General features: G+C 41.0%; 1 protein-coding gene across 4 annotated transcripts in view; it reads left to right on the top strand.

Moving 5' to 3' along the window:
• Positions 1-24778, top strand: part of XIAP (X-linked inhibitor of apoptosis) — a 55493-nt gene extending 30715 nt beyond the window's left edge. For all 4 annotated transcript variants that reach the window (XM_050777342.1, XM_050777343.1, XM_050777344.1 and 1 more), the window contains 4 exons: positions 2380-2458; positions 3880-3922; positions 13554-13754; positions 19830-24778. In XM_050777342.1, the coding sequence (XP_050633299.1) occupies positions 2380-2458; positions 3880-3922; positions 13554-13754; positions 19830-20023 (517 nt within the window). In that variant the 3' untranslated portion in view covers positions 20024-24778. The remainder of the gene's footprint in view (positions 1-2379; positions 2459-3879; positions 3923-13553; positions 13755-19829) is intronic.
• Positions 24779-26868: the final 2090 nt, after the last annotated feature.

Raw genomic sequence — 26868 nt, forward strand, 5'->3', positions numbered from 1 at the left:
CTTGCCTAGGCTGGAGTGCAGTGGTGCAATCTTGGCTCACTGCACGCTCCGCCTCCCAGGTTCAAGCGATTTTTGTGCCTCAGCCTCTTGAGTAGCTGGAATTACAGGCACCCGCCACTGCCACCATGCCTGGCTAATTTTTTTTTTTTTTTTTGATATGGAGTCTCACTCTGTTGCCAGGCTGGAATGCAGTGGTGCGATTTTGGCTCACTGCAACCTCCGCCTCCCGGGTTCAAGCGATTCTCCTGCCTCAGCCTCCCGAGTAGCTGGGACTACAGGTAAGTGCCACCATGCCCAGCTAATTTTTTGTATTTTTAGTAGAGACAGGGCTTCACCATGTTGGCCAGGATGGTCTTGATCTTCTGACCTTGTGATCTGCCCACCTCGGCCTCCCAAAGTGCTGGGATTCTGGCTGATTTTTGTATTTTTTAGTAAAGACAGGGTATCACCATGTTGGCCAGGCTGGTCTTGAACTCTTGGCCTCAGATGATTGGCCTGCCTCGGCCTCCCAAAGTGCTGGGATTACAGGTGTGAGCCACTGTGCCTGGCCTCTAGATTATCCCATTTCTTTTTCTTTTTTTTTTTTTGAAACAAGAGTTTTGCTCTTGTCGCCCAGGCTGGAGTGCAGTGGTGCTATCTCAGCTCACTGCAATCTCTGCCTCCTGGGTTCAAGTGATTCTCCTGCCTCAGCCTCCCGAGTAGCTGGGATTACAGGTGCCCGCCACCACGCCCGGCTAATTTTTTGTATTTTTAGTAGAGACGGGTTTTCACCATGTTGGTCAGGCTGGTCTTGAACTCCCAACCTCAGGTTATCCACCCGCCTCAGCCTCCCAAAGTGCTGGGTTTACAAGCATGAGCCACCGTGCTTGGCCTCTAGATTATCCAATTTTTAAATACAAATTAGAAAATGTGTGCTTTTTTATTGTTGGAAGTAGGCTCTTTTATGATCAGCATGAGAGCCCATATTGCCAAGGAGATTCCTTAAGAAGTCATCATACCCCTAGGAAATATTAGTGTATCTCATTATCTCTATGACATACAATTGTTCACATTTTGAGATCTCTGGTTGGGGTGTGGTGGCTCGCGCCTGTAATCCCAGCACTTTGGGAGGATGAGGCGGGTGGATTGCTGGAGCCCAAGAGTTCGAGACCAGCCTGGGCAACATAGTGAGACCCTGTCTCTACAAAAAAATATGAAAAACAATTAGCCAGTCATGGTGGCACACACCTGTAGTTCCAGTTACTCATGAGACTGAGGTAAGAGGATCACTTGAGCTGGGGAGGCAGAGGTTGTAGTGAGCTGACGCCACTGCACTCGGTGCCACTGCACTCCAGCCTGGGCAACAGAGTGAGACCCTGTCTCAAAAAAAAAAAAAAAAAAAAAAAAAAACGAAAACGAAAACAAACAAAAAAAACAGCCGGGCATGGTGGCTTACGCCTGTAATCCCAGCACTTTGGGAGGCCAAGGTGGGTGGATCACCTGAGGTCGGGGGTTTGAGACCAGCCTGAACAACATGGAGAAACCCTGTCTCTACTAAAAATACAAAATTAGCCAAGCGTGGTAGCGCATGCCTGTAATCCCAGGTATTCGGGAGGCAGAGGTTGCAGTGAGCCGAGATCGTGCCATTGCACTCCAGCCTGGGCAACAAGAGTGAAGCTCCGTCTCAAAAAAATAAAAATAAAAACCCAAACTTCAGAGCGATCATTTGAAAAGAAATCTTAGCCTTAAACAACTTTAAAAATAAATATTGAAAAGCCTAAAGAATTCCATTTAAATGGGCAATTGGTTAATTCTTTAAATAAAACCTGTTAAGATGGGCGTGGTGGCTCATGCCTACAATCCCAGCACTTTGGGAGACTGAGGCAGGCAGATCACTTGAGGTGTTTGAGACCAGCCTGGCCAATATGGTGAAACCCTGTCTCTACTGAAAATACAAAAATTAGCTGGGCGTAGTGGTGCATGCCTGTAATCCCAGCTACTCAGGAGGCTAAGGCAGGAGAATTGCTTGAGCCCCGGGAGGCGGATGTTGCAGTGAGCCAAGATCATGCCACTGCACTCCAACCTGGGTGACAGAGCAAGACTCTGTCTCAAAAAAAAAAAAAAAAGTCAAGGTGCTAATTTAATAACTTGTTTTAGAAAGTTCTCAAGTTGATATTTTTTGCTCTACTAACATTAGCATAGGTAACATAACAAAGGGAACTTTTTTAACCTTAAAATGACAGTGGGATAGGGAATTGGGTAACATTTTACTTTGTGGCTCCTTAGAAGTACTGAAAAGCAAGTTAATGGAATTAATAGAATTAATATGATGGAGATTATATCTTTGCTTGTACTTCACTAATTTATCAGCTACTAAAGTTTAACCTTTTAATTGTTTAGGTGTAAATATCTGTTAGAACAGAAGGGACAAGAATATATAAACAATATTCATTTAACCCATTCACTTGAGGAATGTCTGGTAAGTCTCTATATAATTTATATTTTCAAATTTATATTTCAAATTATATTTTCATTATGTAATTTATATTATATCATTTGTTTATAGTTATTTCTTCATGCAAAATTCTCAGTATAGTATTATAAATCAATATATGTATACATTACATGGAAACACAAATTTTAAGTTAAAAACAAAATAATAAATGTATGATGGGCTTTAAGAGTGAGAGCTAGCCAGGCACAGTGTTTCACACCTGTAATTCTAATATTTTGAGAGGCCAAGGCGAGAGGATCACTTGAGCCCAGGAGTTTGAGATCAGCCTAGACAGCATAGTGAGACCCTGTCTCTACAAAAAATTTTAAAAACCAATTAGCCAGACTTGTGGTACATGCCTGTAGTCCCAGCTACTTGGGAGGCTGAGGCAGGAGGATCGCTTGAGCTCAAAAGGTCAGAGGATTCAGTGAGCCATGTTCATTCCACTGTACTCCAGCCTGAGTGAGAAAGGGAAACCCTCTCTCTTAAAAAAAAAAAAAAAAAAGAGAGAGAGAGCCTAAAAAGTGTTTCTTATTCTTTACCTGAAGTAAATTTGTGAAAAGATAATCAGGATGAACTGATTTAAGTATCACTGTAGGCAAAAATGGGCTTGAAGAACTAAAATACTAAAAGTCCCTTAGCCTTCTGAAATTAGATCTTCGTATAATGTGCTTTGTACTCAAAAGTAGTTTTAAACTTTTTGCAGACATTATTTAAAATCTTAAAAATATATCTAAATTGATAGGATGGGTGCTGGGTGCAGCGGCTCACACCTGTAATCCCAGCACTTTGGGAGGCTGAGGCGGATGAATCACCTGAGGTCAGGAGTTCAAGACCAGCTTGGCCAACATCATGAAACCCCATCTCTACTAAAAATACAAAAAATTAGCCAGGCACGATGGCGCGCACCTGTAATCTCAGCTACTGGGGAGACTGGGGCAGGAGAATTGCTTGAACCTGGGAGGCTGAGGTTACAGTGAGCTGAGATCGTGCCACTGCACTCCAGCCTGGGCAACAAGAGTGACACTCCGTCTCAAAAATAAAAAATAAATAAATAAACAAATAAATAAATAAATTGATAGGATGAACTGAGGTGGCCAAGGCATCAGTAATAGGTGGAAAGAACCCTGGACTAAAATGGGAGACTAGAGTTCCCCCAATGACTCTACCCTGAAGTCATTCGTTCTCCCTGGGCCTCAACTTCTTGTTTGTAAAATGAAGGGATTAGATTAGATATCTTATAACTTCCTTCTAGCTCCATCAGGCTATGCCTCTTGTGAATATTCATATATTGAATTGAAATAAAGCCAATTTATTTTAAATTTATGATTAATTTAACTTTTCAAATGGAAATGATTGCTTCTACCAAAAATAATTCTAACTTACAATTCCTATTTCTGTTACAGGTAAGAACTACTGAGAAAACACCATCACTAACTAGAAGAATTGGTAAATATGCTTGTTAAATTAACTATCCTTTTATTTTTATTTTATTTTATTTTATTTTTTTTTTTTGAGACGGAGTCTCGCTCTGTCACCCAGGCTGGAGTGCAGTGGCCAGATCTCAGCTCACTGCAAGCTCCGCCTCCAGGGTTTACGCCATTCTCCTGCCTCAGCCTCCCGAGTAGCTAGGACTACAGGCGCTGCCACCTCGCCTGGCTAGTTTTTTTGTATTTTTTTAGTAGAGACGGGATTTCACCGTGTTAGCCAGGATGGTCTCGATCTCCTGACCTCGTGATCCGCCCGTCTCGGCCTCCCAAAGTGCTGGGATTACAGGCTTGAGCCACTGCGCCCGGCCCAACTATCCTTTTAATTTAACTGCTAATTTATCATACTTGTCATTTATAGGGTAGAAAGATAAGCATGTTCTTCCAAGGTCACCATGATATATTTATTTGAGATGACGTTACTATAAATTTAAGAATTTAGGCGGCCGGGCGTGGTGGCTCACGCCTGTAATCCCAGCACTTTGGGAGGCCGAGGTAGGCGAATCACAACGTCAGGAGATCGAGACCATCCTGGCTAACATGGTGAAACTCCGTCTCTACTAAAAATTAAAAAAAAAAATTAGCTGGATGTAGTGGCGCACACCTGTAGTCCCAGGTACTTGGGAGGCTGAGGCAGGAGAATCGCTTGAACCCGGGAGGTGGAGGTTGCAGTGAGCCAAGATCGTGCCACTGCACTCAAGCCTGGCAACAGAGCGAGATTCCGTCTCCAAAAACAAAAACAAAAGCAAAAAATAATTTAATAAAGTACTTATAAATTGCAGTCAGAGGCTGGGTGCAGTGGCTGACACCTGTAATCCCAGCACTTTGGGAGGCCGAGGAGTTCAAGACCATCCTAGCCAACATGGCGAAACCCTAAAAATACAAAAATTAGCTGGGCTTGATAGTGTGCGCCTGTAGTCCCAGCTACTCGGAAGGCTGAGGCAGGATAATCACTTGAACCTGGGCGGTGGAGGTTGCAGTCAGCTGAGATCATGTCAGTGCACTCTAGCCTGGGCAACAGGGCAAGACTCCATCTCAAAAAGAAAAGAAAAAAAATCAGTCAGACGTGTCTGTATTAAAAATGTTAGTAGGCCATCAGATAGTTTTTCCAAGTTCAGGAGGAACACTGATAGGCTACCTCATTGCCATTTCTGCTAAAATCACAAGAGAAAGGGTGAAGTGTCTTTTTGTACCTAGGGTTCCTTAAGTAAGCCAGAATTATTTCACTTTTCTACTGGTGTGCCATTACCATGATAAGCCCTAACCCATCTGCTTCTTTATCCCATACTGTCATTGTACCTTCCCCAGCTTCTTCACAGAGGTGTAAGATTTGTTTTGTTTACCTCCTGTTACTTCATGGAGAAGTAGAGGTTTTAAAACTCAAAAAGTGGGCAGAGAAAGATACTATGCTAAGGAAGGAAGATAATTGTTATCCCCACTTTTCAGATGAAGAAACAGTCGGAGAGGTTAAGTGACTTGCGCACAGTCACATTACAAATCATTAGTGGAACTAGGACGGCAAGCAAGGTCTTCTGAATCCTACATCACACTGCAGATCTCATTTTCAACTTAGGCATCATATTTCAAAAGTAGTAGAAAGTTTAATTTAGAGTATGTCTAGTGATTCCCCACTTCCTAAATTGGTAGCATCATCTATTTAGTATCTTAAGAATTACAAGGGGCTGGGTGCGGTGGCTCACGCCTGTAATCCCAGCACTTTGAGAGGCTGAGGCAGGTGGATCACCTGAGGTCAGGAGTTCGAGACCAGACTGACCAACTTGGCAAAACTCCATCTCTACTAAAAATACAAAGTTAGCCGGGCTTGGTGGTGCATGCCTGTACTTGGGAGGCTGAGGCAGGAGAATTGCTTGAATCCAGGAGGCGGTGGTTGCAGTTAGCCGAGATCGCACCATTGCACTCCAACCTGGGCAACAAGAGCGAAAACTCTGTCTCAAAAAAAAAAAAGAGAATAGAATTATAACGCAAGACAGTAATGTATAGGTATTCATAAGTATTCTTGAGAGGGAGAGCTAGTTTAATATTATTTGATATGGGTTTTGTAATGGGCATAAACAATACAACCTAAGAAATCATTTAGTCTAGCCTATATTGTTAAAGTTACTAAGAAACAAAGATACTATAGCACTTTCTTTTTTTTTTTTTTTTTTTGAGACGTAGTCTCACTGTGTTGCCTGGACTAGAGTGCAGTGGCTATTCACAGGCATGATCATAGCTCATTGCAGCCTCAAACTCCTGGGGCTCAAGTCATCCTCCTGTCTCAGCCTCCTGAGTAGCTAGAACTACAGATGTGTGCCACTACATCCAGCTTCTATAACATTTCTTGATAATATTCTATGGTATTTAATCATTGTTACGATGCATATTAATCTTTTTATGACTGATGAGGCTCTGGTTTAGGGTTAACGTTTTAAAATTGAAATATAATTCACATATAAATTTCATCCTATAAAGTGTACAATTTAGGGTTTTTTTAGTATATTCACAAGGTTGGGCAACCATTACTACTCTTTTTGTTATATATAAAAAATAATAAATTCAGCTGGGTGCGGTGACTCACTCTTGTAATCCCAGCACTTTGGGAGGCCGAGGTGGGCAGATCACTTGAGGTCAGGAGTTCAAGACCAGCCTGGCCAACATGGTGAATCCCCATCTGTACTAAAAATACAAAAATTGCCAGGTGTAGTGGCTCACGCCTGTAATCCCAGCACTTTGGGAGGCCGAGGCGGGTGGATCACCTGAGGTCTGGAGTTCGAGAACAGCCTGGCCAACATGGTGAAACTCCATCTCTACTAAAAATACAAAATTAGCTGAGCATGGTGCTGCACACCTGTAATCCCAGCTATTCAGGAGTCTGAGGCAGGAGAATTGCTTGAACCTGGGAGGCAGAGGGTTGCAGTGAGCCGAGACCACGCCATTGCACTCCAGCCTGGGCAAAAAGGAGCAAAACTCTGCCTCAAAAAAAAGAAAAATACAAATATTACTGGGGCGTGGTGGCACACACCTTTAGTCCCAGCTACTCGGGAGGCTGAGACATAAAAATTGCTTGAACCTGGGAGGCGGAGGTTTCTGTGAGCTGAGATCGTGCTACTGCACTCCAACCTGGGTGATGGACCGAGATTCTATCTCAAAAATAAGTAAATAAATAAATAAAACATAAATTCAGCTCCATGACTACTCCTGCAGAGCAGGGCTCCTCCCTGCGCAGTGAGTGGCATTACTACTATTTAATTGCAGAACACTGTCATTACCCCAACAAGAAACTCCATACTCACCCATCAACAGTCATTCTCCATTGCCCACCCTACCCCTAGGCCAAGGCAAACAGTAATCTATTTTCTGTCTCTATGGTTTTGCCTATTTTGGACATTTAATATAAATGGAATAATGTAATATGTGTCTTCAAGGTGCATCCATGTTGTAGCGTATATGAGTATTTCATTCTTTTTTATTGTAGAAAAAGAATCCATTATATAAATAATACCACATTTTGTTTATCTGTTTCTCAGTTGACATTTGGCTTGTTTCTACTTTTTGACTATTATGAATGATGGTTCTACGAACATTTATGTATAAAAGTTTTTGTATAGACATGTTATATACCCAATTCTCTTGGGTATATATCCAGGGATGGAATTGCTGGGTCATGTGGTTATTCTATATTTAACCTTTTGATAAACTACCAGACAGATTTCCAAAGTGACTGCACCCTTTGACTTTCCTACCAGCAGTGTATGAGGATTTCATTTTCTCTACATTCATTATCTGTCTTATTTATCACAGCCATTCTAGTGGATGTGACATGGTATCTCATTGTGGTTTTGTTTTGCATTTCCCTGATGATTAATGATATTGAGCATCTTTTCATGTGCTTATTGTCCATTTGTAAATCTTTGTAGAAATGTCTGTTCATCTCCTTTGACTTTTTTTTTTTTTTTTTTTTTTTTTTTCCGAGATGGAATCTTGCTCTGTTGCCTAGGCTGGAGTGCAGTGGTACAATCTCGGCTCACTGCAACCTCTGCCTCCTGGGTTCAAGCGATCCTCCTGCCTCAGCCTCCCTAGTAGCTGGGATTACAGGTGCTCACCACCACACCAGGCTAATTTTTGCATTTTTAGTAGGGACGGGGTTTTGCCATGTTAGCCAGGCTGGTCTTGAACTCCTGACCTCAGGTGATCCACCCACCTTGGCCTCCCAAAGTGCTGGGATTACAGGTGTGAGCCACCGTGCCTGGCCCATTTTTTATTTTCTTTTTTCTTTTTTTTTTGAGACAGGGTCTTGCTCAGTCACCCAGGCTGGAGTACAGTAGTACAGTCACGCTCACTGTGGCCTCGACCTCCCTGGCTCAAGCAATTCTGCTGCCTCAGTCTTCTGCGTAGCTGGGACTACAGGTGTGCGCCACCACACCCAGTTAATTTTTGTATTTTTTATAGAGAGAAAGTTTCGCCATTGTTGCCCTGGCTGGTCTCAAACTCCTGGAATTAAACAATCTGCCTCCCTCGGCCTCCCAAAGTGCTGGGATTACAGGTGTTATCCACTGTGCCCAGCCTTGACCATTTTTTATTTGGGTTGTCCTTTTTCTACTGAACAGTCTGGGGAGATGGGTTACCTTTTTGTTATTGAGTTAAAAGAGATCATTATATATTACAGTTCTTTTTTTTGGCCTCTTTTACTTTCTAAATGAAGATTATAGTTATTTATATATATAAGTCCCTGTCAGATTTATGATTTGCAAGTATTTTCTCCCATTCTGTGGGTTTCCTTTTTTTTTTTCCCCAAGATGGAGTCTTGCTCTGTTGCCCAGTCTGGAGTGCAGTGGTGCGATCTCTGTTCATTGCAACCTCTGCCTCCTGGGCTCAAGCAATTCTGCCTCAGCCTCCCGAGTAGCTGGGATTACAGGTGTGCAGCACCATGGCTGGCTAATTTTTGTTGTTGTTTTTTTAGTGGAGATGGGGTTTCACCATGTTGTCCAGGCTGGTCTCAAACTCCTGACCTCATGATCCACCCACCTCAGCCTCCCAAAGTGCTGGAATTACAGGCGTGAGCCACTGCACCTGGCCACCTTTTTCACTTTCTTGTTGGCATTCTTTGAAGCATAACGTCTTTAATTTTTTTTTTTTGAGACGGAGTTTTGCTCTTGTTACCCAGGCTAGAGTGCAATGGCACGATCTTGGCTTACCGCAACCTCTGCCTCCTAGGTTCAAGCAATTCTCCTGCCTCAGCCTCCTGAGTAGCTGGAATTACAGGCGTGCACCACCACGCCTGGCTAATTTTGTATTTTTAGTAGAGACAGGATTTCTCCATGTTGAGGCTGATCTCGAACTCCTGACCTCAGGTGATCCACCTGCCTCAGCCTTCCAAAGTGCTGGGATTACAAGCGTGAGCTGCTGTGCCCGGCCAAACGTTTTTAATTTTTATGAAATCCAATTTATCTGTTTTTTTGTGTGTGTTGCTCATGCTTTTAATGTCATATTTAAAAAACCATTGCCTAATCCAGGGTCACCAAGGTTTATACCTATGTTTTCTTCTAAGAGTTTTATGGTGTTATATCTTACATTCTGGTCTTTGATCCATTTTGAGTTAATTTTTGTATATGGTATGAGGTAGGGGTCCATGTCCTTCCTTTTTGTTTTTAGCAAGTTGAGTTTGAGATACCTGCAGGACATTGAAGTAGGAGGATAATAAAACCTGTATAAATGAGAGTAAGATGGTGCTGGTAGGGGAAGTGTCTGGAAAGACCTTTTTTTTTTTTTTTCTTTTGAGGCAGAGTCTCGCTCTATCACCCAGGCTGGAGTGCAGTGGCGCAATCTTGGCTCACTGCAACCTCCGCTTCCCGGGTTCAAGGGATTCTCCTGCATCAGCCTCCCGAGCAGCTGGGACTACAGGCACATACTACTGCACCCAGCTAATTTTTGTATTTTTAGTAGAGACAGGGTTTTTTTTGCCATGTTGGCCAGGCTGATCTTGAACTCCTGACCTCAAGGTGATCCACCCACCTCGGCCTCCCAAGGTGCTGGGATTATAGGCGTGAGCCACTGCACCTGGCTGGAAAGACCATTTTTAAGAAGGGTCGATGAGGGATTGGAAGGGAACCACCAACATCTCATTAGATGGGCACAAGTAAAGGAGCAACAAAACAAACTGAAAATAAAAACAAGTCAAAGATAGAAGCAAGAAAGAGCAATGTATAGTTGCCCTCTGGACATTTCTACCTAGAATGCATCTCTAAAAACCACTCAGACTGAATCCAATCCTGCATTTTTTTCTCCTGTATTGGTTAATAGTACCACAGTTCACAAGGTTGCCCAGTAATTTATGTGTTCCTAAGCTCTTTGCTCTCTGTAATCCTTTTACATTTAATTAATCATCAAATTTGATGGATTCCACCTTTTTTTTTTTTTTTTTTTTTTTTTTTGAGACGGAGTCTCGCTCTGTCACCCAGGCTGGAGTGCAGTGGCCGGATCTCAGCTCACTGCAAGCTCCGCCTCCCGGGTTCACGCCATTCTCCTGCCTCAGCCTCCCGAGTAGCTGGGACTACAGGCGCCTGCCACCTCGCCCGGCTAAGTTTTTGTATTTTTAGTAGAGACGGAGTTTCACTGTGTTAGCCAGGATGGTCTCGATCTCCTGAACTCGTGATCCGCCCGTCTCGGCCTCCCAAAGTGCTGGGATTACAGGCTTGAGCCACCGCGCCCGGCCGGATTCCACCTTTTTAATGTTGCTTCAGACTTTCCCACTTACTCTGCTCTAGTTCAGGCCCTTCCTTGTTTTTCATCTGGACAATTGTAGTAGTCTCCTAACTGGTCTTTTTTCTATATTATAACCTCCCAACAGAGGTTTTCTTTTTTTTTTTCTTTTTTTTTTTTTTTTTAAGACGGAGTCTTGCTCGATCGCCCAGGCTACAGTGCAGTGGCATGATCTCGGCTCACTGCAACCTCTGCCTCCCAGGTTCACGCCATTCTCCTGCCTCAGCCTTCCGAGTAGCCGGGACTACAGGCGCCCATCACTATGCTTGGCTAATTTTTTTTTGTATTTTTAGTAGAGACGGGGTTTCACTGTGTTAGGATGGTCTCGATCTCCTGACCTTGTGAACCGCCCGCCTCGGCCTCCCAAAGTGCTGGGATTACAAGTGTGAGCCACCATGCCAGGCCCAGAGTTGTGTTTTTGTTTGTTTGTTTGTTTGTTTTGAGACGGAGTCTTTGGTCTGTCACCCAGGCTGGAGTGCAGTGGCGCGATCTTGGCTCACTGCAAGCTCCGCCTCCTGGGCTCACGCCATTCTCCTGCCTCAGCCTCCCGAGTAGCTGGGACTACAGGCGCCCGCTACCACGCCCAGCTAATTTTTTGTATTTTTAGTAGAGACGGGGTTTCACCGTGTTAGCCAGGATGGTCTCGATCTCCTGACCTTGTGATCCGCCCGTCTCGGCCTCCCAAAGTGCTGGGATTACAGGCGTGAGCCACCGCGCCCAGCAAGAGTTTTTTTTTTTTTTTATCAAAACACACATCTTAAGTTACTTTCCTACCGTAAAAATATATTTTGTTATTTACTATATATGTTCTTTATACTCGAATCTCTGTATCTCTTCCTTTCCAGCCTCCTCTATTTATTTACTTATTTATTTATTTAGATAGCATCTCGCTCTGTCGCCAAGGCTGGAGTGCCGTGGTGCAGTCTTGGCTCACTGCAGCCTTCGCCTCCCAGGCTCACAGTATCTTCCAGTCTTAGCCTGCAGAGTAGCTGGGACCACAGGCGTGTGCTGCCACACCCAGCTGATTTTTATATTTTTTGCAGAGACAGGGTTTTGAACTCCTAGGCTCAAGCTATCTGCCTATCTTAGCCTCCTGAAATGCTGGGACTACAGATGTGAGCCACCATGCCCAGCCTTATGTTTTATTTTTATTTTTTAATAGAGACAGGGTCACACTTTGTTGACCAGGGTGGTTTCAAACAGCAGACCTCAAAGAATCCCCCTGTCTTGGCCTCCCCAAAGTGCTGGGATTACGGGTATGAGCCACTGCACCCGGCCTCCTCTCTTTCAAAAAAACATTTATTGAGCTATAATATACATATAGTAGCCAGGTGTGGTGGCTCACGCCTGTAATTCCAGCACTTTGGGAGGTCGAGGAGGGTAGATCACAAGGTCAGGAATTTGAGACCAGCTTGGCCAATATAGTGAAACCCCGTCTCTACTAAAAATACAAAAAGCCGGGTGTGGTGGTACATGTCTGTAATCCCAGCTACTCGAGAGGCTGAGGCAGGAGAATTGCTTGAACCTGGGAGGCAGAGGTTGCAGTGAACCGAGATCACACCATTACACTCTGGCCTGAGTGACAGAGCGAGACTCTGTCTCAAAAAAAAAAAAAAAAAAATATATATATATATATGTATATATGTATGTATATATACACACATACACACATACAGTAAAGTGCTTAAAGTACCCTAATCATAAGTTTTCTACTTGATGAATTTTAACGTATGTATGTTAAAATATATATTAAATAAAATGTGTTAAATATATATTAAAATGTGTCTGTTAAAATATATATATTTATCTGTGTAACTATCCCCCAGATTAAGACATAGAACATTTCCACAACCCTAGAAAGCTCTTTCATGCTCCTTCCCCATCAGTACGCACCCCCAAGTTACATTCTGGCTTCTATTACCATAGATTAATTTTGTTTATTACCATAGATTAGTTTTGAAGTTCTTATAAATGGACTCATACAGTAGGTACTCTTGTGTCATAATGATGAATTATGATTCTGGTTTGCTCGTTATATCTATGAGATTCATCCCTATTGTCTGTGGCAATAGTTTTTTTTCTTGCTGTGTAGCTTATGAATATACCACACAATCTATTCACCTGATGATGGACATTTGAGTTGTTTCCAGTTTGGGGCTATTATAAATAACACTGCTATGAATATTCCTGTGCATATCTTTGGCAGAGATATACACTCATTTTTAATACCCAAGAGTGGAATTGATGAGTCAGAGGGTATAAGTGTCCTCTCTTAGCACTTCCCTACACATGCTGTGTTCCTACTTTGAGTATCATAAAAACAGGTTTCCATTGACTTTCTTGCTTTATCCAGTCCTACCCGCTCTACTACAGAAATGAAGTTTGAGAGCTAGGAAATTGACATGTTCAAGGTTATAGACTGGGATTTCCCTAATTTCCCATCATTTTCCCCAAATAATTGCTAGTGACTCAGTAACAACATCCACTCTTTAAGTACCTTAGGTTAATTGTTAAAGAGTACAGCTAGATTTTAAAAAGTTCAGATTTTTGAAGCACTTAACCTTTTTCTTGCCTGTTTTACCTTGCATCGTTTCAAACACTACAAAATACATACTCATTGCATTTACAATTAATTGTAAGATTCTGAAAGTGATTTTTCAGTGCCTGAATACTTCAAAAAATCTTCGCAAAGCAGCTTTGCTTTGCTGGCTTGTTTTTGTTCTTTTGCTTGCTGCTGAATTTTTTCATTTTAACTATATTTTGCTATTGAGTTGTGATAATGAAAATAATTGTTTAAATTCTATGTTCTTTTTCCTCACCAATTTTTATTTCAGATGATACCATCTTCCAAAATCCTATGGTACAAGAAGCTATACGAATGGGGTTCAGTTTCAAGGACATTAAGAAAATAATGGAGGAAAAAATTCAGATATCTGGGAGCAACTATAAATCACTTGAGGTTCTGGTTGCAGATCTAGTGAATGCTCAGAAAGACAGTACGCAAGATGAGTCAAGTCAGACTTCATTACAGAAAGGTATGCATTGCTGTTTTTAAAAAGCAAGAAAGGGCCGGATGTGGTGGCTCACACCTGTAATCCCAGCACTTTGGGAGGCTGGGGATATGGACATTTTTTAAACATAACCTTAATGCTGTGTGTTAGTCTGCTCAAGCTGCTATAATAAAATTCCATTGACTAGGTGTCTTAAACAACAGACTTATTTCTGACAGTTTCGGAGGCTCCAAAATCAAGGTGCTGGCCGATTTCGTTATTGATGAGGGCCCTCTTCCTGCCTTGCAGATGGCTGCCTTCTCACTGTGTCCTCACATGGCATGGGTTGGGGGTGGATGGGACAAGATGGAGCAAGTACTCTGGTCTCTTTTCCTCTACTTTTAGGGACACTAATCCCATCATGGGGGTCTCATCTTCATGACCTCATCCAAACTTAATTAGTTCCCAAAGGCCTCATTTCCAAATATCATTACATTAATCATGGAAAAAAGATTAAAAATATGAATTCTACCAGCCTGGGCAACATAATGAAACTGTCTCTACAAAAAATACAAAAATTAGCCGGGCATGGTGGTGTGTGCCAGTAGTCCCAGCTACCTGGGAAGCTGAGCGGGGAAGATCACCTGAGCCAGGGAGATCAAGGCTGCAGTGAGCCATGATCATGCCACTGCACTTCAGCCTGGGCAGCTGAGCGAGATCTTGTCTCAAAATATATATATATCTCCTTTAAGGATGATGGACACTATAGTGCTTGCCAACAACATCGAAGGTTAAAGAAGAGGTTTCAAACTGAGTACACTTTTGGGTACTATACCTGTAATAGTTCTCTAAGCTCTTGACTATCCTCCCTCCAAAAAGATGAAAATTCTCCTACTGCTAATAAACTTAAACATTTACTTATTTTTGACACATTTAAAATCCTTGTGATCTTTAAGATATTTCAAGTGCTTTTGAAACATTATTCAGATAATTACTTAAGTTATGAAACAGTATGAACATTAATGATATTTAAAATTATATTCATTGATGTAAGAATCAATGGAAAGCTTCCAGTTTTTCCCTTATAGATGCATTTATTTAAAACTTACACAGGCTCCACTTATCTTGGTGGTGGTAAAATAAACCCTTTACTTGGTCATCTTTCTTTCTTTATTTTTTTTAAGACGGAGTCTCACTCTGTCGCCCAGGCTGGAGTGCAGTGGCACGATCTCAGCTCACTGCAACCTCTGCCTCCCCGGCTCAAGCAATTCTCCTGCCTCACCCTTCCGAGTAGCTGGAATTACAGGCATGTGCCACCACGCCCGGCTAATTTTTTGTATCTTTATTAGAGGCAGGGTTTCTCCCAGTTGGCCAGACTAGAATTTTTCTACTATAACAGAAATACAAGCAATTGTGTCATTTTTTTCCTGCATCTTAAACACGCGCTTAATTAAGTTTGGCCATAAGTTATTAGCTTTCAAACCTTAATGTGTCTGCAGCAGAAAGATTTAGCAGGTTGTAATAGGAAGAGATCAAGGGACTGTGCATTAGGGAGAGTGTCTTTTCTCTAACAGGAGTCAGTGGGCGCTCGTATTATCACTGAGACTACAAACTAGGATGGTGTGGGAAGGAGAGCCTAAGGGTTGGAATTCATTTGAACTCTCCTCAGTCTCACTAAATTGAGAGGCAAGTAATTGATACAGGCTCTCTACTCATGCTGGGACCGCTGCCTGTTTGTCTTCCCAAAAGCTGATGAGGAAAGACTGGCACTAAGAATCTTTTAATTTTATATAAAATAAGGATGGGGCTAACTGAAGTGAAGCAGGTGAAGGTTATTAGAGAAGATATAACATTGTCACTTACTGAGAAATCCTAGATTTAGTGCTGTCTTTTTTTCCCAATGGCTGTGTAACAGAGAATGCCCTAGTAAAATATCTTGTAAAAATAGTACCAAATCAGTATCTTTTTTTCTTTCTTTGAAAAAATTATGTAGTGTAAAATAAAGCCGTTTATTTAGTGTACGTACTAAAGTACTTATTTTAATCTTTATATATATTACTGTGTATAATATAAAAATCAAATAACCCATATTCATTTATCTGTCTTTCCACATGAGTCTGCTCTAATAGTAAAATGAATAACATCAGTTTATTCTAAAAGAGGCTTTAAATAATTACAAATATTAGCAAATAACATCAAAAGTTATCTAGCCTTTATTGCTCATGTGCCAGTAACCTTCTGACTTAGAAGAGGGCTTTGTGGGGAGAAGGGGAAAGGCGCTGTAGGGAAGTATGTAGAATCCAGTAGTTACCTTTAAGCCAAGAGGGAAGTAATTGCCAGTGGTAAACTACTGGCCTGAGGGGAAAAGATCTATGCCCAGGATATCACCGTCTCAAGTTAGTGGCTTTATACAAGGATGAAATAATATAGAAAAAAAAATGAGATGATAGGGTATCACAAACAATCAGAACCAAAGGAACCTTAAAGATTATTTTACAACTTTTTTTTTTTTTGAGATGGAGTTTCACTCTTGTTGCCCAGGCTGGAATGCAGTGGTGCAATCTCAGCTCACTGCAACCTCCACCTCCCGGGTTCAAGCAATTCTCCTGCCTCAGCCTCCCGAGTAGCTGGGATTACAGGCATGTGCCACCACGGCCTGCTAATTTTGTATTTTTAGTAGAGATGGGGTTTATCCATGTTGGTGGACTAGTCTCCAACTTCCAACCTCAGGTGATCCTCCCGCCTCGGCCTCCTAAAGTGCTGGGATTACAGGCATGAACCACCACACCCAGCCCATTTTATAACTTTTATGAACTTAGTGGGGAACCTGAAGTACAGATGGGCTATTGCCTAGGATCATGCCAGTAGCTGGGAATAGAACTCAGATTTCCTGACTTCTGGTCCAGTGTTTTGGGGTTTGTTTCAGTTTTTTTTTTTTTTTAGATTTTTAAAAATTGTGATAAAATACACATACAATTTACTATCTTAACCATTTTTAGGGTATGGTTCCATAGTGTTAAGTACATTTACATTGTTGCACAGTCAACCTCTAGAATTCTTCATCTTGCAAAACCAAAACTCTGCATCCATTAAACAGCCAGGCGTGGTGGTGCACGCCTGTAGTTCCAGCTGCTCGGGAGGCTGAGGCAAGAGGATTGCTTGAGACCAGAAGTTCAAGGCTGCAATGAGCTGTGATTGCACCATTGCTCTCCAGCCTAGGACACAGAGCAAGACCCCATCTTTAAATTAAAAAAAAAAAAAATAATAATAATAATAATAATAAAAACATGTTCATTAAACAACTCCCCATTCCCTCTCTTCCCAGACCCTGGCAACTACCATTCTACTTTTTGTCTCTATAAATTTGACTACTCTAGGTGTCAGTATTGTTGGGTTTTTTTGTTTGTTTTTAACTCGTTGTAGCATTGCATCTAAAAGTAATGTGGAAATTACTTGTTCTCCTTTTGATTTTTTGGGCATGAAATATACACTTCATTCTGACTTTTTTTGGTGTCAATGCTTTCTTATAATATAAATCAGCTTATAGTGCCATTTCTTTACTTATATTTTTTCCTCTGCCTTGAGTACCTTTTCTCTGTCTGTATACCTAGTCCCATTCCCCACTCTAGCCCCAACTCTCTGAATCTACTTTGTGAACTCATGTTTCAAGGTTCAGCTCAGAAGTCACTTCTTTCAAGTTTTCTCCCGCACCCACAGCAGAGTTAGGAGCTCCTTCTTATCTACTCCTGGTGCTGGTAGAGTTTTGTTTTGTTTTGTTTTGTTTTGTTTTTCTTGAGACAGGGTCTTGCTCTGTCGCCCAGGCTGGAGTGCAGTGGCATGATCTTGGCTCACTGCAACCTCCATCTCTCAGCTTCAAGCGATTCTCCTGCCTCAGGCTCCCGAGTAGCTGGGATTACAGGCATGCACCACCACACCCAGCTAATTTGTGTGTGCATTTTTAGTAGAGACGGGGTTTCACCATGTTGGCCAGGCTGGTCTTGAACTCCTGACCTCAAATGATCTGCCCACCTCAGCCTCCCAAAGTGCTAGGATTACAGGTGTGAGCCACCACACCTGGTTGAGCTTTTTGCTTTTTACACTATTTTGAAACTGGTTTCTGCCCTGCCCATTAGAACAGGCTTCTTGAGGGTTAAGTGCTTTATCTTCTTATCTCTGATGCATTCCATGGTTGAGCCTATAGTTTTTATTATGCCCAAGAGGGTACTTTTTAAGAAGAAAGAGATTAAACAATCCTTTCCTTTACCCCCTAGCCAGAGAAACCTTTCTGAAACATGGATGTGATCATATCTGTCTCTAGTTTAAAATCCTTCACTGGCTCCCAGGGCCCTTGGGATCAAGTCCAAACTCCTTTACGTGGCTTGCCTAATCTTTCATGATCAGGCACCCTTTTGTAGCCTCATCTCATGCTATTTTCTCAAATTCTGTGCCCAAGCTTTGCCTGTGCACTTGTAGGCCATGTTCTCTCTCCTTGGAGCTTGCTTATGCCATTTCCTTTGCCTAAAACACTTTTCTCCCATTGCCCTTATCCCCCAAGGCCTCCCTCTCCTAGTAAACTCCTAATTCATTCTTTAGTATCCAGTTTTAGATATAATTTCCTCCAGGAGGCCTTCGTTTATGCATGCATGGGCACACATGCACACACACCCTTCCTGTGCTCTTCATAACACATTGTAATTACTTTTGTCATCATACCATTTATACTTTCCTGTTTACTTGTCTATGAACGATTGGGGGCTTGAGGTTTATGTATTTGTTAATTGTATCCCTAGTAGAACCTAGTTAAGTGTCCAGTAAGTATTTCTTGAATAAACTATTGTTTTCCAAACATGTTTTCAGTATAGTGTTCAACAGGATATTAAAAGGATGCCATGAAAAAGGAACCCCATAGTTAAACAGGGGAATGTGTTGTACATTTCTAAGAGGGAATATAGACTATACTGTCCTATATTGTACTGTACTGCCCTGTCATGGATGACAGTGGTTCTCAAATGCCGGTGCGCCCAACCCCAGAAATTTTAGGTTCTGTGAATGGAGCCCAGAAATCTGTTGTTTGAAAATGCCCCAGGTTATTCTCATGTGAGGCCGTATTTGGAAACTGCTGGTACATAATGATTATAAAGATGCTAAAATAAACAAATAGTTGTGGTTATAAAGATATAGTTAAAATATGTAATGCATTTGGAATAGTGCCTAGCACATACTATTTATGCAATATTACTGTTAACTGCTGCTGCTGTTGTCATTATTGTTATATGTGACCATGAAACACATTTTTTTTGTGGCGTATGTATTCACATTTCACAAAACTATTTTGGGAAAGGCTGAATTAAGCAAGTACTTCGGTGCCACCTATATGCTGATGACATCCAGATCTCTATCTCTAGCCCTGACTTCTCCTGACCTCAAGATTTGACTCTTCAGTTACCTACTGGGTATTTTTATATGGGTGTCCTGAAAACACCTAAAAAATATCTGAAGATCCCAAACCTGTACCTCCTTTTATATTTCTTATTGGCATCACCATATCCTTGTCAGCCAAGCTAGCAATCTTGAAATCAACTTTACTTTGTCTTTCTTCTTCAGCCCTCATATCCAGTCAGTCACCCAGTCCTACTTGTCCCACTTCAGAGGTGTCCCTCAAATCCATCCCTCTATTTCTGGAATTAGTTGTGACCTTTCCATATGCTGCTCCTTTTACCTAACCCTTGTTTTTCTGCCTGGCAAATTACTGCCCATGCTTAAATGTCACTCCTCCGCTTCCCTCCTCCCCCGATCCAGCCACTGCCAACCTGTGGAGCCTTCTCCAACTAGCCTGAGCAGAAGAACTTGTTTTCTCATCTTGTTCCAGAGCACTTTGTACATAACTTTATTAGAGCACTTATCACTTTGTACTTTGTGCTTAACCTCCATAGCCTCATCTTACATCCTCTCCCACTAGCATGTGAGCTATTTAAGAGCAGATGCCATGTGTGAGTCATCCTCATATCTCCTGGCACTTGTTGGGTGCCTGGCACGTAGTAGGGGTTCAATAAATATTTTCAATGAATGTAAACAACTAAGAAAGTCTAAAACTAGCATAATTCTTTTCTCTTTTTGCAGAGATTAGTACTGAAGAGCAGCTAAGGCGCCTGCAAGAGGAGAAGCTTTGCAAAATCTGTATGGATAGAAATATTGCTATCGTTTTTGTTCCTTGTGGACATCTAGTCACTTGTAAACAATGTGCTGAAGCAGTTGACAAGTGTCCCATGTGCTACACAGTCATTACTTTCAAGCAAAAAATTTTTATGTCTTAATCTAACTCTGTAGTAGGGATGTTATGTTCTTCTTATTACCCTGATTGAATGTGTGATGTGAACTGACTTTTAAGTAATCAGGATTGAATTCCATTAGCATTTGCTACCAAGTAGAAAAAAAATGTACATGGCAGTGTTTTAGTTGGCAATATAATCTTTGAATTTCTGGATTTTTCAGGGTATTAGCTGTATTATTTATCCAACTTTTTTTACTGTTATCTAATTGAAACCCTAGACTAAGAAGCATCATATTATAACTGAACACAATGTGTATTCATCGTATACTGACTTAATTTCTAAGTGTAAGTGAATTAATCATCTGGATTTTTTATTCTTTTCAGATAGGCTTAACAAATGGAGCTTTCTGTATATAAATGTGGAGATTAATCTCCCCAATCACATAATTTGTTTTGTGTGAAAAAGGAATAATTGTTCCATGCTGGTGGAAAGATAGAGATTATTTTTAGAGGTTGGTTGTTGTGTTTTAGGATTCTGTCCATTTTCTTTTAAAATTATAAACACGTACTTGTGCGAATAATTTTTTAAAAGTGATTTGCCATTTTTGAAAGGGTATTTAATGATAGAATACTATCAAGCCAAGATGTACTGACATGGAAAGATGTGAAAGATATATTAAGTGTAAAATGCAAGTGGCAAAACACTATGTATAGTCTGAGGCAATCAAAGTATGTATGTTTCTTATATGTATAGAACAAAAGATTTGGAAAGATAGACACCAAACTGTTAAATGTGGTTTCTCTTTGGGGGGGTTGGGGAAGGGGCCTCAGAGGGGTTTTATAGGGGCCTTTCACTTTCTATTTTTTTCATTTTGTTCTGTTTGAATTTTTTATAAGTATGTATTACTTTTGTAATCAGAATTTTTAGAAAGTATTTTACTGATTTAAAGGCTTAGGCATGTTCAAACGCCTGCAAAAGTACTTATCACTCAGCTTTAGTTTTTCTAATCCAAGAAGGCAGGGCAGTTAACCTTTTTGGTGCCAATGTGAAATGTAAATGGTTTTATGTTTTTCCTGCTTTGTGGATGAAAAATATTTCTGAGTGGTAGGTTTTTGACAGGTAGACCATGTCTTCTTATCTTGTTTCAAAATAAGTATTTCTGATTTTGTAAAATGAAATATAAAATATGTCTCAGATCTTCCAATTAATTAGTAAGGATTCATCCTTAATCCTTGCTAGTTTAAGCCTGCCTAAGTCACTTTACTAAAAGATCTTTGTTAACTCAGTATTTTAAACATCTGTCAGCTTATGTAGGTAAAAGTAGAAGTATGTTTGTACACTGCTTGTAGTTATAGTGGCAGCTTTCCATGTTGAGATTCTCATATCATCTTGTATCTTAAAGTTTCATGTGAGTTTTTACCGTTAGGATGATTAAGATGTATATAGGATGAAATGTTAAATCCTCTGCCTACATTTGTGTTCTTGACTAGTAATAGTAGTAGATACTTCTGAAATCAATGTTCTCTCAACATCCTTAAAACCTCTTGGAAATTATAAAAATATTGGCAAGAAAAGAATAGTTGTTTAAATATTTTTTGAAAAATACTTGAATAAGAATCAATAGGACATAAACTAGAAGTTTAAAAATGCTTCATAGGACGTCCAGGGTTTACATTATAAGATTCTCACAACAAACCTATTGTAGAGGTGAGTAAGGCATGTTACTACATAGAGAAAAGTTTGAGAGTAAAACTGTAAAAAATTATATTTTTGTTGTACTTTCTAAGAGAAAGAGTACTGTTATGTTCTCCTAACTTCTGTTGATTACTACTTTAAGTGATATTCATTTAAAACATTGCAAATTTATTTTATTTATTTAATTTTCTTTTTGAGATGGAGTCTTGCTTGTCACCCAGGCTGGAGTGCAGTGGCATGATCTCTGCTCACTGCAACCTCCCCCTCCTGGGTTCAAGCGATTCTCCTGCCTCAGCTTCCTGAGTAGCTGGGATTACAGGCGAGTGCCACCATACCCGACTAATTTTTGTATTTTTAGTAGAGACAGGGTTTCACCATGTTGGCCAGGCTGGTCTCAAACTCCTGACCTCAAGAGATCCGCCCACCTTGCCCTCCCAAAGTGCTGGGATTACAGGCTTGAGCCACCACACCCAGCCAAAGCATTGCAAATTTAAATGAGAGTTTTAAAAATTAAATAATGACTGCCCTGTTCCTGTTTTAGTATGTAAATCCTCAGTTCTTCACCTTTGCACTGTCTGCCACTTAGTCTGGTTATATAGTCATTAACATGAATTTGATCTGTATAGTCTAGACTAGAAGTTTAAATTTAAAGTGTTCTACAAGGGGAGAAAAGTGTTAACATTTTTTAAATATGTTTTCCGGGACACTTTAGCTCCAAGTCAGGTAGGTAGTTCAGTCTAGTTGTTAGCCAAGGACTCAAGGACTGAATTGTTGTAACATAAGGCCTTTCCTGTTCTGGGAGCCACACTTCATTAAAATTCTTCTTCTAAAGCTTGTATGTTTAGAGTTAAGCAAGACTTTTTTTTCTTCCTCTCCATGAGTTGTGAAATTTAATGCACAACGCTGATGTGGCTAACAAGTTTATTTTAAGAATTGTTTAGAAATGCTGTTGCTTCAGGTTCTTAAAATCACTCAGCACTCCAACTTCTAATCAAATTTTTGGAGACTTACCAGCATTTGTCTGTGTTTGAACTATAAAAAGCACTGGATCTTTTCCATCTAATTCTGCAAAAATTGATCATTTGCAAAGTGAAAACTATAGCCGTATCCAAATCTTTTCCCCCTCCCAAGAGTTCTCCGTGTCTACATGTAGACATTCCATTTCTGTGTAAAGTTCACTCTAGGATTTCAAGTCACCACTTATTTTACATATTAGTCATGCAAAGATTCAAGCTGTTTTGTAATAAGTACTTATCTTTATTTGTAATAATTTAGTCTGCTGATCAAAAGCATTGTCTTAATTTTTGAGAAATGCTTTTAGCATTTACAAACTAAATTCCAGTTAATTAATTAATGGCTTTATATTGCCTTTCCTGCTACATTTGATTTTTTCCCCTATCCCTTTGATTATGTAGGGTAGAGTGGGTGTAGTGAGTGTATATAATGTGATTTGGCCCTGTGTATTATGATATTTTGTTATTTTTGTTGTTATGTTATTTACATTTCAGTAGTTGTTTCTTCCGTTTCCATTTTAGTGGATAAAATTTGTATTTTGAACTATGAATGGAGACTGTCACCCCAGCATTAGTTTCACATGATATACCCTTTAAACCCGAATCATTGTTTTATTTCCTGATTACGCAGGTGTTGAATGGGGAAAGGGTCTAAGGAGGTGGGAGAAATGGGATAGTATATCGTTGAGATATACTATGGGATGTATATCGTTGCCATTAGAGAAATAAGAAAATGGGAAGCAGTATTTGACATAGTTCTTTTTAGACAAATCTACTTGTTTAAAAAAGGATAGCAGTTTATTCTTCTGTGAAAGGAGAATAATACCTATCTTACCAGGTTGCAAGAGCTCAAGGAGACCATGTATGTAAAGTTCCTGCTGTAAATATGAACTCCCATCCTAACACCCTTTTACCTCTCTGTGGGTTTGTCTTGACCTGGAAACTTGGGCTAAAACTTAGAAAAAAATTTGTACATGGTAACTCTTTCAGTGATGTTTACTCGTATTTTTTGGTGTTTCTCATAGTTAAGATATAAATCGGCCGGGCGCGGTGGCTCACTCCTGTAATCCCAGCACTTTGGGAGGCCAAGGCGGGCGGATCACCTGAGGTCGGGAGATTGAGACCAGCCTGACCAACATGGAGAAACCCCGTCTCTACTAAAAATACAGAATGAGCTGCACGTGGTGGCTCATGCCCTTAATCCCAACTACTGGGGAGGCTGAGGCAGGAGAATCGCTTGAACCCAGGAGGCGGAGGTTGTGGTGAGCCAGGATCGCGCCATTGCACTCCAGCCTGGGCAACAAGAGTGAATCTCCATCTCAAAAAAAAAAAAAGAAAGAAAGATATAAATCACAATAAATAAATAGGTCAATACAAATGTTAGCTAGGTGTGGTGGCACATGCCTATAGTCTCAGCTACTCTGGAGGCAGAGGCAGGAGGATCACTTGAGCCCATGAGTTTGAGGCAGGAGTGAGTTATGATTGTGCCACTGTACTCCATTCTGGGTGACAGAGTGAGACCCCATCTCTAAATAAATAGATCAAACCCCTAAAAATACTTAAATTCTTCTTAAAAAATTGAAAAGATTGTTCTTCTCAAATTTAGTTGAACTTTCTAAGAGAAACAATTGGCTTTTTCCCACTTTAATAATCATTTTCAGTTTGACTCATACAGTTAACACAATGTGAATTTCTTCCTCAGCATAACAATTATAGAATGACAGAGCTGGAAGTGACCTTAGAGAGTACCCAATTCTTCTCTTTCATTTTACAGGTGAGGCAACGGAGGCTCAAAGGCGATGTAATTTGTGCAAAGATTATAGCTAATTAGTAGCAGAGCCCTGACTGGGACATAGTTTGAAGATTAAAAACTTCACCAAGCTACCTTTCTTGGAGGGTCCAAATGTTTATTTTTTCAACTATTCTTTCCACTATACCATAACTTTCACTACATATTAAGTGACACTTTATAACTAGTATAATAGGACAATCATCAATGCATATATAGCCAGCCCTTCATATCTGCGGATTTTGCATCCATGGATTCAACCAAGGAGGAATTGAAAATACTGAGGGAAAAAATAAATACAAAAATACAAAATAATACAAAGAAAAAGCCAAAATTGTTATACTGTTGTTAAGCAGCAGTATAACAACTATTTACATAGCATTAAGTTTGGTATAAAAATGCAAAAAAATGCAATTATTTTTAAACCAACCTAATATATTGTATTAGATATTAAAGTCATATAGAGATGACTTAAAGTATATGATGGCCAGCCTGGGCAAACGGCAAAACCCTGTCTCTACAAAAAATACAAAGATTAGCTGGACGTGGTGGTGTGTGCCTGTAGTCCCGGCTACTCCGGAGGCTGAGGTGGGAGTCGCTTGAGTCTGGGAGGCAGAGGCTGCATTGAGCTATGATCATGGCACTGCACTCCAGCCTGGGTGACAGTGCGAGATCTTGTCTCAGAATAAATAAAGTATGTGATGAAGATGTGCATACGTTATATGCAAATAATTTTTTTTTATTATTTATTTAAACAGTCTCACTCTGTTGCCCAGGGTGGAGTGCAATGGGGCTCACCGCAACCTCTGCCTCCCAAGCAGCTGGGACTATAGGCGTGCTCCATGGTGCCCAGCTAATTTTTTTTGTATTCTTAGTAGAGACAGGGTTTCACCATCTCGGCCAGGCTAGTCTTGAACTTCTGACCTCAAGTGATCTGCCTCCCAAAGTGCTGGGATTACAGGCATGAGCCCGGCTTTTTTTTTTTTTTTTTTTTTTTTGGAGACAAGTCTCCCTCACCCAGGCTGGAGTGCAGTGGCGCCATCTCGGCTTACTGCAGCCTCCGCCTTCTGGGTTTAAGCAATTCTCAGGCCTCAGCCACCCGAATAGCTGGAATTACAGGCGCCCGGCACCACACCCGGCTAATTTTTATATTTTTCAGTAGAGACTAGTTTCGTAGTGTTGGCCAGGCTGGTCTCGAACTCCTGATCTCAGGTGATCTGCCTGCCTCGGCCTCACAAAGTGCTGGGATTACAGGCGTGAACCACTGCGCCCGGCCTTGTGTGATTTTATCTAAGGAACTTAAGCATCCTCAGGTCCTAGGGGATCGTGAAACCAAAACCCCATGGATAGCAAGGGACAATTGTATTTTCAAATTAGACAAATGACGTCGGGCACGGTGGCTCACGCCTGTAATTCCAGCACTTGGATGCTGAGGCATGCAGATCACCTGAGGTCAGGAGTTGGAGACCAGCCTGGCCAACATGCTGAAACCCTGTCTACAAAAATACAAAAATAGCTGGGCGTGGTGCGCATGCCTGTAGTCCCAGCTGCTTGAGCGACTGAGGCAGGAGAATCGCTTGAACCTGGGAGGCGGAGGCTGCAGTGAGCCAACAGGGTGCCACCGCACTCCAGCCTGGGTGAGTGAGACTCAGTGTTAAAAACAAAACAGACATTAGACAAATGCTACATTAATGTTTGGGTGATCAGATTCTACTTTGAAGTCTGAAGTTAGCAGATATGCCTATAGATTTTTGGAGTTTACCACTTTCTTATTCTGTATCATTAATGGGATTTTTTTTTTGTTTTGCTTTTTGTTTTTTGTCTTTAAGATGGAGTCTTGCTCTGTCGCCCAGGCTGGAGTGCAGTGGCGCGATCTCCGCTCACTGCAAGCTCCGCCTCCCGGGATCACTCACGCCATTCTCCTTTCTCAGCCTCCGAAGTAGCTGGGACTACAGGCGCCCGCCACCACGCCCGGCTAATTTTTTTTGTATTTTTAGTAGAGACAGGGTTTCACCATGTTAGCCAGGATGGTCTTGATCTCCTGACTTCGTGATCCGCCAGCCTCGGCCTCCCAAAGTGCTGGGATTACAGGCGTGAGCCACTGCGCCTGGCCATCATTAATTTAATATTTTAAATTACTATAATTTTACCATTTTTCTGGATTTAGTAAGAAATTTGCATTTTTGGTTTGATGTAACAAGGGTTTTAATGTAATTTATGTTAAATTTTGCATTTTTTCATTACTGTTACACTTTAACCTGACTGAATGACTGATTTAATTGTATTAGTATTGTGAATAATCATGTGAAATGTTTTGAGACAGAGTACTATATTTGTGAATATAATTTTATGGCTTTTTTCACTTAGTAAGAACCTTTCTGTGTGGAAAA

Source organism: Macaca thibetana, chromosome X (assembly GCF_024542745.1).
Source record: "Macaca thibetana thibetana isolate TM-01 chromosome X, ASM2454274v1, whole genome shotgun sequence".
Lineage (NCBI taxonomy): Eukaryota > Metazoa > Chordata > Mammalia > Primates > Cercopithecidae > Macaca > Macaca thibetana.